General features: G+C 41.9%; 1 protein-coding gene across 1 annotated transcript; it reads right to left on the bottom strand.

The window, feature by feature from the left end:
- Positions 1-209: 209 nt before the first annotated feature.
- tlx1 (T cell leukemia homeobox 1) lies at positions 210-2,892 on the bottom strand (the record flags this gene model as incomplete). The annotated part of the gene is made up of 3 exons (XM_084153279.1): positions 210-420; positions 1,651-1,888; positions 2,448-2,892. The coding sequence occupies 3 exons, from the start codon at positions 2,890-2,892 to the stop codon at positions 210-212; spliced, it is 894 nt and encodes a 297-aa protein (XP_084009405.1).
- Positions 2,893-15,166: the final 12,274 nt, after the last annotated feature.

The raw sequence follows: 15,166 nt of genomic DNA, 5'->3' as shown, positions 1-15,166 counted from the left end.
GCAGCACCCTCAGCACCCCTATTTCCGGTGGCTATGAGCTCGTGTCCTGCCTTGTTCACTCATGCTTTCAACCTAAACCGTTTTTGAGGCAGTCAGATTAATCCAGGTCCACTTGAGTCATATTTTTCAAGTTCATGATCTTAAAAAGTTGTTCGCTATGACTCCAATCACTTTCAAAAAGAAGAGAAAAGAAAAGTGGTCAGAGTTTGTTATTCGCAGGCGGACACGCTGCTGATTTTGGCGGTGTTCTCAGTCCATGGCTGGAGGTTCTGAAGCGCGAACAGGGAGCTGTTATGCAAGCAGAGCGGGTCCGGGTTTGCCGGTTGGTTTATTGTTTTCTGAAAAGCCTCCTGTTGGAGTTGCATGAGGATCCGGTTGGCCTGCTGTCGCTCTGCTTCTCTCTCTTCAGCTGTCTGCCGCCTGGAACACCCGAGACACAAGAGAGACACCGAGGCATCAGTGGGAAATTCTATCCATAACAGTCTGCGTCATTATAGATCATAACAGGCCTATGTACATCAAATTTTGACACAAAGTGAATGTCTTCTGGATTAATTTAAACACGTTTAATCAAGTATGATTATAGATTATAACAAATTGCTAGACAATTTTTGCCTAATGTAGGCTAAATTGCTTACCTAAACATCATTAACCAATAGGCGAAAAGCTGATATCCAAATGCAAATTTCCCACAAATAGTATGACATTTTTCACAGCCAACAATAGCCTATGTGAAAATAAATAAAGTTTTGCCAATTAATTTGTCTTCCTCTGATGTGGCAGAAATGTTTCCTTAGATTGTTCTGTTATGTTCTCACATTGACTTCATACTTACACTTAGGCCTATATACATAATATTTATATTCGTTGATTGTTTTGTTGTTTTTTTATTTTCTAAAATCCAATCTCCAGAGATGTATTTAACTGCTTCAGTAGATAGGCCAAGGAAAATAACTTATATCTCAATGCGTAAAAGATGTGGCCAAATAGGCCTTCCACTTTTATGCACGGTATGTTTCATCTGAAAATAGCTTTAAAGACCTTTTTAAACACTATTTTTGTCTGAAATGACATTATTTCCAAAGATTAAAACACATTTTTACTTTAACAAGAGTGGACATATAAGGGAAAACATTATCCTCCTTTTGTGGGATAGGATATAGTAAGTTGCCACAGAATTTTACTTTAATTTTAAACCACTCATTATAAGAATCACTGTAATTTCCTTGACTGTTGCAAGACAATATTCATTCATGAATTGCAAAGGTTTGCAATCGAAAACTTCAATAAAAAAATAAAATTGACGACCTGTAAAATGTTCATAGAAACGGGGCGATTGGATTTTTTTATATAGTTTTATCAAATGCACACCATTATTTTATCCCCTATTCAAGACCGAGTATGTCCAAATGAATTTGTGGCATATAATAGGCCTAGATATAGTTAATATTTGTAAAATATCACTCTAACCTGTATTGCTATTTTTGGTGGGTTTACATAGCCTTCTTGGAGCGTAAATAAATAGCCCATGCTATACATAAAAGCATCAACTTAGCTAAAACACACACACAAACAAATCATGACATTCCGCGCTGGAGAGGACACCTTATACCTGAAATGTAGGCTACACATTATCATCAGTAATCTCACCTCCATTTTGTTCTTCTGTTCTGGAACCATGTTTTGACTTGCGCGTCAGTCATCTTGAGGGCCTTGGCCAAAGCCGCTCTCTCTGCGGAAGCCAGGTACTTCTGTCGGTGAAAGCGTTTCTCCAGCTCGCAGATCTGCAGGCGAGTAAAAGACGTCCGGGGCTTTTTCTTCTTGGGGGGCGTCCGGTTCTGGTACGGGTGACCTACACGGCGTGTTACAGTGAGGGGTGAGAGCGCCACTGGATTGGGAGACGGATAGATAGGGGCGAAAGCAAGCAGCAAAATCAGCTAAATAGCAGCAACAGAGCAGCGAAGCAAGTTCAAGCAACGTCAGACAGAGAGGGGAGATAGGCTATAGCTCGCAGGGAAAATTACAGGTGGGGGGGGCTACATTTAGACTATTTCGATAACATGCAGATGTGTTAGGCTATATTTTGATTATCTATAACTCAATGTTTATTGTAGGTGATTCTTGTGAGATATATAGACTAGTAAAATAAGTAAAAGCCATTGGTGTTTATCAAGTAAAATTGTATAATGAAATTACACAGCGTGTTAAGCAGAAGCCGTAGTAGACAGCAGTAGACTGATTTATTATCGATTATTTTCAGAGCTGAGTGCATCAGAAAACAAGAACTAGGCCTAAGTGCATTCAATGGCCCTTTCCATCAGAAACAAATTGCATGATCGTGATTTTCTCATGACAAGCATGGCATAACCATGCATATTGCTCTTTTCATTCTCAACACACACACACACACACACACACATTTTATGTGCATTATAGAGGTGGTTTACCTGTGAACCTGTCTTTGGTGTATCTTCTGTTACTCTCCATCCAGGGGAATGTAAATCCCGTCAGGTTGTTAATCGAGCCTGGCATAGTTGACATGCCGCCGGGGATGGACGAGTGTCCACTGTTCAGAGGCCGGTGCGCTGGCACACGGATGACTCCAGCTGCGTTAACGTTATTCCCACTGACGTTCATTCCCATGTTCGTGTTATAGGTGCCGCTCAGATTGGCGACCCCACATTCGTTGCCGTTATATCCAGAGTTGTTGCCGGTGAAGGTACCGGTCATGGTGTTGTAGGCAGTGCTGAAGACGCAGCCGAGGCCATAGTCCGGCTCGGGCATCCGACCGCCGAGCATGCAGCTCTGGTCCACATTGTTGAGGATTTGGTCGATCCCAAAGCTGATGGGCTCCGCGTGAATGTGCTGGAGATGCGCTCCAATATGATCCATGGCCCCTGCGAGCCCCCCGCGAGGTACAGAGGTGCTCCACGCCGCGCCTTATCGTGGACCTTTAAAAAGGTCTTCAGCTCTCGCTCCAGTCGTTATCTAATATGTGTGTGTGTGTGGGTGTGTGTGCGTGTGTGTGTTTGTGAGAGTGTAAGTGTGTGAGAGTGAGTCTATACCAAAAGCGATTGTCTGTTTTTTTCTTCTTCCCTTTTGGCTCAGGCAGCCTTGCGGACTGGAGTGCAGCATCAATCAAAGTGCCAAATAGGCAGCACGAGATTAAGCCCCATTTTTAGGCCTCGAGACTCAATTGACTGAAGACACTACCGCGAGTTCATTCAGTGGAAGCTAAGCGCAGGACCGCCTGATCCTCCGGACTCGTGGCAAACATCATAAACACCAGGCGGAGTCTTGTGAAAGTAGGCAATGTTTATATTCTGTATCCTATTAATTTCACCCCATGGCACATTTTTAGAACATCAATTACAAAAACTGTTTTACATAACACACAATAACCTAACGTCAATAGGTGCGTGGTCAGCTCCGTGGAAGCAGTGGAAGTGTTTTAAAATGGCCAAACAAATTTGGAGGAGAGTGTCTTCTTCTAGAGCTCCGTTCATTCCATTCATCATAGGCCTCTGTGTTCAGCTTATTTCAGGTAGGCCTAATTAAATGTCTCCATTTGACAGTGCTTCTTGGAACTGGAGAAAAATCTACATCCATGCTCAAGCAAATTATCTTTATCAAAGTGGATTTACAGTGCCTTCAGAAAGTATTCATACCCCTTGACTTTTTTCATATTTGTTGTGTTACAAGGTGGGATTAAAATGGATTTCATTGTCATTTTTGGTCAACAATCTACACAGAAATACTCTGTCGTGTCAAAGTGGAAGAAACATTTGTAAAAAATGTATGTATCTTGTTTAGATAGCCTAAGTATTCAACCCCCTGAATCAATACATGTTAAAATCACCTTTAGCAGCAATTACAGCTGTGAGTCTTTCTGGATAAGTCTCTAAGAGCTTTGCACACCTGGATTGTACAATATTTGCACATTATTGTTTTTAAAATTCTTCAAGCTCTGTCATGTTGGTTATTAATCATTGCTAGACAGCCATTTTCAAGTCTTGCCATAGATTTTCAAGCCTATTTAAGTCAAAACTGTAACTAGGCCACTCAGGAACATTTAATGTTGTCTTCGTAAGCAACTCCAGTGTATATTTGGCTTTGTGTTTTACATTATTGTCCTGCTGAAAGGTGAATTTGTCTCCCAGTGTCTGTTGGAAAGCAGACTGAACCCGGTTTTCCTCTGCCTGTGCTTAGCTCTGTTACGTTTTTTAATCCTAAAAAACTCCCTAGTCCTTGCCAATGACAAGCATACCCATGACATGAAGCAGCCACCACCATGCTTAAAAATATGAAGAATGGTACTCAGTGATGTGTTGTGTTAGAGTTGTCCCAAACATAAGGCTTTGTATTCAGGACATCAAGTTCATTTCTTTGGCAAATGTTTTGCAGTTATACTGTTTTAAAGTCATAATTGCCGTCATGGTGAAATCCCTGAGCGGTTTCCTTCCTATATTTATATTTATATATTATTATATTTATGTCATTTAGCAGACGCTCTTATCCAGAGCGACTTACAGTTAGTGAGTGCATACATTTTTCATACTGGCCCCCCGTGGGAATCGAACCCACAACCCTAGCGTTGCAAGCGCCATGCTCTACCAACTGAGCTACGGGAGCAAGCAACTGAGTTAGGAAGGACGCCTGTATCTTTGTAGTGACTGGGTGTATTGATACACCATCCAGTGTAATTAATAACTTCACCATGCTCAAAGGGATATTCAATGTCTGCTTTTTTTAACCAATTTATAGGTTCCCTTCTTTGCGAGGCATTGGAAAACCTCCCTGGTCTTTGTGGTTGTATCCGTGTTTAAAATGCACTGCTCGACTGAGGGGCCTTACAGGTAATTGTATGTGTGGGGTACAGAGATTATGTAGTCATTCAAAAATCATGTTAAACACTTTTATTGCACACAGAGTGAGTCAATGCAACGTATTATGTGATTTGTTAAGCACATTTTTACTCCTGAACTTATTTAGGCTTTCTATAACAAAGGGGTTGAATAGTTATTAACTCAAGACAATTCAGCTTTTAAATTAATTTGTTTAAAAAAAAATGTTTAAATCCACTTTGACATTATGGGGTATTGTGTGTAGTAGGCCAGTGACACAACATCTCAATTTAATCCATTTTAAATTCAGGCTGTAACACAACAAAATGTGGAAAAAGTCAAGGGGTGTGAATACTTTCTGAAGGCACTGTAAGTGAAACACCCCAAACTTCGATTTTATGCACAATAAAACTCCATTGGTTATAATTGATTTAAACATATTTGGAACAAATATGTTGGGGAAAAAACATCAACAAATAGCTAACTTTGTCTTGACACAAAAAAAGTAAATCGATTAATACTAAACCCTTGGATAACTGCATATCATAATGAATGATTAATCGACCTGCAATGTACTCATCTTTTAACATATAACGCATATTACTGATAGCCCTATAGGTCCATGCGTAATTCCAATTTAATTGTGGGCTCATTTACATTTTACATGTTAGTCATTTAGCAGACGCTCTTATCCAGAGCGACTTACAGTTATTGAGTGCATACATTTTTTTTCATCTCTCGATTGTACATTTCTTAGTAGCCTAGCCTATTATGTAATTAAAATCCAAAAGTTCCAAGCAGATCCATGCCCTATACAGCCGGTCCTGTGAGGGGGAGTTTATTAGGCTTTCAAAAAAGTGAGATCAAATAGACCAATTAATGATAAGCATAGCACGTGCACAACTCCTATAATGATCGCCTTAATCGAAATAGGCTCGATATTAAATATCCCACGACATTATTTATTTAGGCCTATTTCGTATAGAGACATCACTACAAAACGAATGTTTTTTTATTAGCCATTGACTGGGTGTGCATGTGTCAAGACTTTATTTTCAGAAATATTCAAGCTATGGACACACGCATGTAGGCCTATCAAATATTTCGTGAAATTAAATTAAATGAAAATAGTATAAACCATTGGACTACAAACTCGGTATTTTTAATGCAACCTATTTATCCATTGTCTTATTCATTCCAGCCTAATGGACGTCATTAATGATCAATGCCTTTGTATTATGTAGGCTATACATTTACGTCATTTAGCAGACGCTCTTATCCAGAGCGACTTACAGTTAGTGAATACATATCTTTTTATACTGGCCCCCCGTGGGAAACGAACCCACAACCCTGGCGTTGCAAACGCCATGCTCTATCAACTGAGCTACATCCCTGCCGGCCATTCCCTCCCCTACCCTGGACGACGCTGGGCCAATTGTGCGCCGCCCATGAGTCTCCCAGTCGCGGCCGGCTGCGACAAAGCCTGGATTCGAACCAGGATCTCTAGTGGCACAGTTTGCACTGCGATGCAGTGCCTTAGACCACTGCGCCACTCAGGAGTTATACAATAACATTCAAGTTAAAATTAATAAATATTGGCTACCTGTAGCATATCTAAATAAAAGCTAAATAAATTATCAAAGGCCGTTTTTTAATGCGTTATTCATCTATACACCCAATTAATTTCATAATTTCAACAGACAAAAATGCTAACTTCAAAACAATTCAATGAAAATGAAACCATATGGGTCATAGATTTTCTCTACTCTCGAAATCTTCAGGGATGTGATTATTTAAAAGAGATAATTAAAGTATTAATATTTGATATGGGTTTCCAGATTCTCACTGGCCACTTGACCGACATTAAAGTGTAATAGCTCGCGGTGCTCCCACTTGTGTGGTATAGGCCACCAACCAACCCGTTAAAATCTGGATTAATAACGTCCGTTGAAGACTACTAATGCAGTCACCGAGGACTGCAAGCTTTTTTTGTGATATTTATAAATATATATTTCATTTCTGGTAACACAGACAAGAGAGAACATGGACGACAAAATTCACAATATGAAACACCCACCCATCCCCAACCCTCCACCCACACAGGACCCCGTTTCTCTTAATTTTTCAATAACTCTTTAGCACCATGCATACGAGACACAGAAAGCTCCATGTTAGCGATGCGGATAAATGAAAGCGCCCATTGACCCCATGGCAGAGAATGAGGCTCTTACCAACGTAACGCAACCATCCTTTTGGCTGCAGTAAGCTCTGCAGGCCATATGTGTTTTTCGCGAACAGTAAGGTCCATGGAAGAATCGTAATTGAGAAGTGTAGTTGGTCAAAAGGCAATATCTTTTAGCATCAATGGTCGATGAAGACATAGAAACCTGATTCCAGAATGAGGAGACCTCTGGGCATTCCCAAACCATATGCAAAAATGTGCCTTGGGCACCATGGAGGCAGAGCAAACAATTTGAACTGGGAATTATTTTCATTAAATATTTTAGAGAGTGTGGAGCATAGCCGATATATGAAATTTAAATGGGTCATTTGATAATTGGGATTGTTTTCAATTAAAATGGTCAAAAATAAACAAAAAGAGCTACTTAGCAAAGAGCAATTTCTCAAGCAATAATTTTGCTAGGATTGTCTGGGAGTGGTCTGTGGGGAGGGGAAACTGAAAACTAGCTGTTATTGGCAGAGAGGTAAGGAACTCTCTTTCTTATTGGTCTATTAACCAATTTCCAACATGGTGATGTCACCAGGCAGGCCAAAACTCCATCCCACCACAACAGGCTGAAATTTCAGGTGGTCTTTTCAAACAGCTCTTACACTAAAATGGCATTTTCATAATTTCACAGTTTCACAGTATTATTCTAACTTTATGTGTGGAAATATAGAAAAAACATATTATTATTATTATTATTATTATTATTATTATTATCTCTTAAAGGCCCAGTGCAATCAAAAACGTGATTTTTCTAACAATGTATTACATTTGTAAAGCGCTTTTCATTATACAATAATAATCTCAAACTGAATAAAATGAAAAGATAAAATAGAGAAATAGTACATAATAAAAACACTGCGTTAGCAGTGTCTGAATCCTGGCTTAGGAAGGCCACCAAAAATTCTGACATTTCCATCCCCAACTATAACATTTTCCGTCTAGATAGAACTGCCAAAGGGGGTGGAGTTGCAATCTACTGTAGAGATAGCCTGCAGAGCTCCATCATACTATCCAGGTCTGTGCCCAAACAGTTTGAGCTTCTACTTCTAAAAATCCACCTTTCCAGAAATAAATCTCTCACTGTTGCCGCTTGCTACAGACCCCCCTCAGCCCCCAGCTGTGCCCTGGACACCATATGTGAATTGATTGCCCCCCATCTATCCTCAGAGTTCGTACTGCTTGGTGACCTAAATTGGGATATGCTTAACACCCCGGCCATCCTACAATCTAAACTAGATGCCCTCAATCTCACACAAATTATCAACGAACCTACCAGGTACAACCCTACATCCGTAAACATGGGTACCCTCATAGATATCATCCTGACTAACTTACCCTCTAAATACACCTCCGCTGTCTTCAACCAGGATCTCAGCGATCACTGCCTTATTGCCTGCGTCCGTAACGGGTCCGCGGTCAAACGACCACCCCTCATCACTGTCAAACGCTCCCAAAAACACTTCAGTGAGCAGGCCTTCCTAATTGACCTGGCCCAGGTATCCTGGATGGATATAGATCTCATTCCGTCAGTAGAGGATGCCTGGTTGTTCTTTAAAAGTAATTTCCTCTCAATCTTAAATAGACATGCCCCATTCAAAAAATACAGAACTAAGAACAGATATAGCCCCTGGTTCTCTTCAGACTTGACTGCCCTTGACCAGCACAAAAACATCCTGTGGCGTACTGCATTAGCATCAAATAGCCCCCGCGATATGCAACTTTTCAGGGAAGTTAGGAACCAATATACACAAGCAGTTAGGAAAGCAAAGGCTAACTTTTTCAAACAGAAATTTGCATCCTGTAGCACTAACTCCAAAAAGTTTTGGGACACTGTAAAGTCCATGGAAAATAAGAGCACTTCCTCCCAGCTGCCCACTGCACTGAGGCTAGGAAACACTATCACCACCGATAAATCTACAATAATCGAGAATTTCAACAAGCATTTTGCTACGGCTGGCCATGCTTTCCACCTGGCTACCACTACCCCGGCCACCAGCTCTGCACCCTCCGCTGCAACTTGCCCATGCCCCCCCCGCTTCTCCTTCACACAAATCCAGACAGCTGATGTTCTAAAAGAGCTGCAAAATCTGGACCCCTACAAATCATCTGGGCTAGACAATCTGGACCCTTTCTTTCTAAAACTAGCCGCCGAAATTGTCGCAACCCCTATTACTAGCCTGTTCAACCTCTCTTTCGTAACGTCTGAGATCCCCAGAGATTGGAAAGCTGCCGCGGTCATCCCCCTCTTCAAAGGGGGTGACACTCTAGATCCAAACTGTTACAGACCCATATCCATCCTGCCCTGCATTTCAAAAGTTTTTGAAAGCCAAGTCAACAAACAGATCACCGACCATTTCGAATCCCACCGTACCTTCTCCGCTATGCAATCCGGTTTCCGAGCTGGTCATGGGTGCACTTCAGCCACGCTCAAGGTCCTAAACGATATTACAACCGCGATCGATAATAGACAGTACTGTGCAGCCGTTTTCATTGACCTGGCAAAGGCTTTCGACTCTGTCAACCACCGCATTCTTATTGGCAGACTAAATAGCCTTGGTTTCTCAAATGACTGCCTCGCCTGGTTCACCAACTACTTCTCAGATAGAGTTCAGTGTGTCAAATCGGAGGGCCTGTTGTCTGGACCTATGGCAGTCTCTATGGGGGTGCCACAGGGTTCAATTCTTGGGCCGACACTTTTCTCTGTGTATATCAATGACGTCGCTCTTGCTGCTGGTGACTCTCAGATCCACCTCTACGCAGACGACACCATTTTGTATACATCTGGCCCTTCATTGGACACTGTGTTAACAAACCTCCAAACGAGCTTCAATTCCATACAACACTCCTTCAGTAGCCTCCAACTGCTCTTAAACACTAGTAAAACTAAATGCATGCTCTTCAACCGAACGCTGCTTGCACCCGCCCACCCGACTAGAATCACTACTCTCGACGGGTCTGACCTAGAGTATGTGGACAACTACAAATATCTAGGTGTCTGGTTAGACTGTAAACTCTCCTTCCAGACTCACATTAAGAATCTCCAATCCAAAGTTAAATCTAGAATCGGTTTCCTATTTCGCAACAAAGCCTCCTTCACTCATGCTGCCAAACATGCCCTCGTAAAACTGACTATCCTACCGATCCTTGACTTCGGCAATGTCATTTACAAAATAGCCTCCAACACTCTACTCAGCAAATTGGATGTAGTCTATCACAGTGCCATCCGTTTTGTCTCCAAAGCCCCATATAATACCCACCACTGTGACCTGTACGCTCTTGTTGGCTGGTCCTCACTACATATTCGTCGCCAAACCCACTGGCTCCAGGCCATCTATAAATCACTGCTAGGCAAATCCCCTCCTTATCTTAGCTCATTGGTCACCATAGCAACACCCACCCGTAGTCTGCGCTCCAGCGGGTATATCTCACTGGTCATCCCCAAAGCCAACACCTCCTTTGGCCGCAATTCCTTCCAGTTCTCTGCTGCCAATGACTGGAACAAATTGCAAAAATCTCTGAAGCTGGAGACACTTATCTCCCTCACTAACTTTAAGCATCAGTTGTCAGAGCACCTTACCGATCACTGCACCTGTACACAGCCCATCTGAAATTAGCCCGCCCAACTACCTCATCCCTATATTGTTATTTATTTTGCTCATTTGTACCCCAGTATCTCTATTTGCACATCATCTCTTGCACATCTATCATTCCAGTGTTAATACTAATTGTAATTATTTTGCACTATAGCCTATTTTATTGCCTTACCTCCATAACTTGCTAAATTTGCACACTGTATATTATATGTATTTCTGTTGTATTTTTGACTTTGTTTTGTTTTACCCCATATGTAACTCTGTGTTGTTGTTTTTATCGCACTGCTTTGCTTTATCTTGGCCAGGTCGCAGTTGTAAATGAGAACTTGTTCTCAACTGGTTTACCTGGTTAAATAAAGGTGAAATAAATAAAATAAAAATGTACATAGGGCAGCAGCCTCTAAGGTGCATGGTTGAGTAACCAGGTGGTAGCCGGCTATAATGGCTATTTAACAGTCTGATGGCCTTGAGATAGAAGCTGTTTTTCAGTCCCTCAGTCCCAGCTTTGATGCACCTGTACTGACCTCGCCTTCTGGATGATAGCGGGGTGAACAGGCCGTGGCTCGGGTGGTTGACGTTCTTGATGATATTTTTAGCCTTCCTGTGACTTCGGGTACTGTAGGTGTCCTGGAGGGCAGGCAGTGTGCCCCCGGTGATACTTTGGGCAAAAATAATAATAATATACAGTACCAGTCAAAAGTTGACACACCTTCTCATTCAAGGGTTTTTCTTTAGTTGTACTATTTCTTACATTATAGAATAATAGTAAAGATATCAAAACTATGAAATTAAACATATGGAATCATGTAGCAACCAACAAAGTGTTAAACAAATCAAAATATATTTTATATTTGAGATTCTTCAAATAGCCACCCTTTGCCTTGATGACAGCTTTGCACACGCTTGGCATTCTCTCAACCAGCTTCATGAGGTAGTCACCTGGAATGCATTTCAATTAACAGGTGTGCCTTCTTAAAAGTTTATTTGTGATATTTCTTTCCTTTTTAATGCGTTTGAGCCAATCAGTTGTGTTGTGACAAGGTAGGGGGAGGGTGGGGGGTGGGGGGGGGGGTAATAATAATATTATAACAATATGCCATTTAGCAGACGCTTTTATCCAAAGCGACTTACAGTCATGCGTGCATACATTTTTGTGTATGAGTGGTCCCGGGGATCGAACCCACTACCTTGGCGTTACAAGCGCCGTGCTCTACCAGCTGAGCTACAGAGGACCACAGTAAACAGAAGATAGCCCTAGTTTTTAAATAAAATACCAAGTTTCTTATTATGGCAAGAACAGCTCAAATAAGAAAAGAGAAATGACAGTCCATCATTATTTTAAGACATGAAGGTCAGTCAATACGGAACATTTCAAGAACTTTGAATGTTTCTTCAAGTGCAGTCGCAAAAAACATCAAGCGCTATGATGAAACTGGCTCTCATGAGGACCGCCACAAGAAAGGAAGACCCAGAGTTACCTCTGCTGCAGAGGATAAGTTCATTAGAGTTACCAGCCTCAGAAATTGCAGCCCAAATAAATGCTTCACAGAGTCCAAGTCACAGACACATCTCAACTTCAACTGTTCAGAGGGGACTGTGTGAATCAGGCCTTCATGGTCGAATTGCTGCAAAGAAACCACTACTAAAGGACACCAATAATAAGAAGAGACCTGCTTCAGCCAAGAAACACGAGCAATGGACATTAGACCGGTGGAAATTTGTCCTTTGGTCTGGAGTCCAAATTTGAGATTTTTTGTTTCCAACCGCCGTGGCTTTGTGAGACGCGGTGTGGGTGAACAGATGATCTCCGCGTGTGTATTTCCCACCGTAAAGCATGGAGGAGGAGGTGTTATGGTGTGGGGGTGCTTTGCTGGTGACACTGTCTGGAAAAGGTATCTGTAAATTATTGGCTGTTCTCGTGCAGAGTGGGTCATGGGTCGTGTGTGTGTGTAGGTGTGTGCGTGTGTGTGTGCGTGTGTGTCCGTCCTAGATACTCAAATCCAACCCGCCGTGGTAACCCGGAGTAAAACTGGCAGTGGCATCTTATCAAACTCGATTATTGAGCCACCACCTCCAATAGCAGCTCGGGTTTTGGTGTGGTTTGGAAAAAGTTATCTTCAGAGACATTTAGCCTATTGATTTCTTACCACTTTAAGTCGGCCTATGCATAGCCTATCCCAGTGTTGTATGCTACATTAGTTCTAGCCCATCATAATAAATTAGGCCATATGGGCTATTGAGGCCTATTTTCTATATTTTGTTGTTCTAAATGGTGCTGCTTTATTGCGTGAGGACAGTCTCATGGTGGTATGTGGTCATCTATCTGTTTGTTGTGTTTCTTTTCCCCTGTGGTTATATCAGAGTGTATCATCTTTCTGGGTCTACCTGCGCAGTCGTTGACCCCTGACCCCGACCTCTCTGGCGCCAATTCCATCATCTCGTCTCCTCGCGCACGCACTTAACAAGAAGGACCGCCCGAGCCAAGCACGCATGGCCATGAATGATGACAGTTTGGATGGGCCCTCTCTTCTTGCATCTACTAAAGTTAAACCATCACTCTGTCCCCAATCTCTTCTGTCCAGCACCGCCAACTGTGGAGTAAATGTGGACATACATTTATTGTATCAATATGAATAACAGAGCGCAGCAGTCCCATTCTAAAAGGAGCCAGATAAAACTTTGGACATGTTGTCTCGACACACAGAACAGCCGTCAAATACAACCAACTCCTCTAGCCAAGCTTATGTCAGAGCCTATGTGCTTGTGCCCCCGGATATCCACTGGCGCTCAAATAGGACTTCTCTGTTGAACTCCAAACAGAAGGACAATTATTTTATACACAGATCACGTAACCAAGCTCAGAAAATACCATACATATTTATCATACCTTCCCTAAATTTAATTGGTTTGTAGATTAAAAGATAATGTGTAGACCTAATGGGATTCATAATTGATTTACCACCTTCACTTGGGTGAATAAGACCGAATGGATTCCTTGGTCTGGGTCTACATGAGCTTTTGTAAACTGATATGAGCTGAGTGTCCCTGTGATCGAAACTGGTCAAATGTGCACTATTTCATACAGTGAATGACTTAGGCTGATGTAGGCTACTCCGCTCTACCCACGAGGGAGCTGAAGCCATCTCAGGTCGGAAATAACAGTTACCACTGAGACATGTGAGCTATCATCCTGTTTGTTTAGTAACACAGGGAAATGGCTGCCACCACAGGGATCTAACGCGGCACAAACACCGCTAGCCCCACAACCCCTCAACTTCCTACCGAGAACACACACACACACAGTCTATGAACAAAAAACAGATGAAACAGATGGGAAAACATGGGCATGTTTTAGTTCACACCGCCGCAGGCAGACTGATCCATCAGAGTTATACGCACTTTAGTGACACATCTGGTAATGTGAGGCAGTAAACACAAAATATGTTGTCTTGAAAACTGTCTAATGGTCTAGTCGACAAGGAACTCTTTCAGGGTGTAATCATTCTCAGAATACACATAATTAAATGTAGTTGAACGTTGCGTTTAAAAAAACAAACTCTAATAAGGTTGATTGTTTCCTCTGCCTTGTGTGAGTGAGAGGTCCCTATCAGCACGCTTATCATCTGAACATCAGCGACTTCCAGAAAAGCCCATTTTCAATTGATGGATGGGACCCCGTCAGAGAGAGAGAGAGAGAGAGAGAGAGAGAGAGAGAGAGAGAGAGAGAGAGAGAGAGAGAGAGAGAGAGAGAGAGAGAGAGAGAGAGAGAGAGAGAGAGAGAGAGAGAGAGAGAGAGAGAGAGAGAGAGAGAGAGAGAGAGAGAGAGAGAATAAAGAAAGAGGGAGAGCAAGACAAACAACTACAGTTGAAGTCGGAAGTTTACATACAGTCATTAAAACTAGTTTTTCAACCACTCCACAAATTTCTTTTTAACAAACTATAGTTTTGGCAAGTCAGTTAGGACATCTACTTTATGCATGACACAAGCAATTTTTCCAACAATTGTTTACAGACAGATTATTTCACTGTATCACAATTCCAGGGGGTCAGAAGTTTACATACACTAGGTTGACTGTGCCTTTAAACAGCTTGGAAAATTCCAGAAAATGATATCATGGCTTTAGAAGCTTCTGATAGGCTAATTGACATCATTTGAGTCAATTGGAGGTGTACCTGTGGATGTATTTCAGGGCTTACCTTCAAACTCAGTGCCTCTTTGCTTGACATCATGGGAAAATCAAAAGAAATTAGCCAAGACCTCAGAAAAAGAATTGTAGACCTCCACAAGTCTGGTTCATCCTTGGGAGCAATTTCCAAATGCCTGAAGGTACCACGTTCATCTGTACAAATAATAGTATGCAAGTATAAACACCATGGGACCATGCAGCCGTCATACCACTCAGGAAGGAGACGCGTTCTGTCTCCTAGAGATGAACGTACTTTGGTGCGAAAAGTGCAAATCAATCCCAGAACAACGGCAAAGGACCTTGTGAAGATGC

Source organism: Coregonus lavaretus (assembly GCF_964263955.1).
Source record: "Coregonus lavaretus genome assembly, chromosome: 36".
Classification (NCBI taxonomy): domain Eukaryota; kingdom Metazoa; phylum Chordata; class Actinopteri; order Salmoniformes; family Salmonidae; genus Coregonus; species Coregonus lavaretus.
This window is presented reverse-complemented; position numbering and strand designations above follow the sequence as displayed.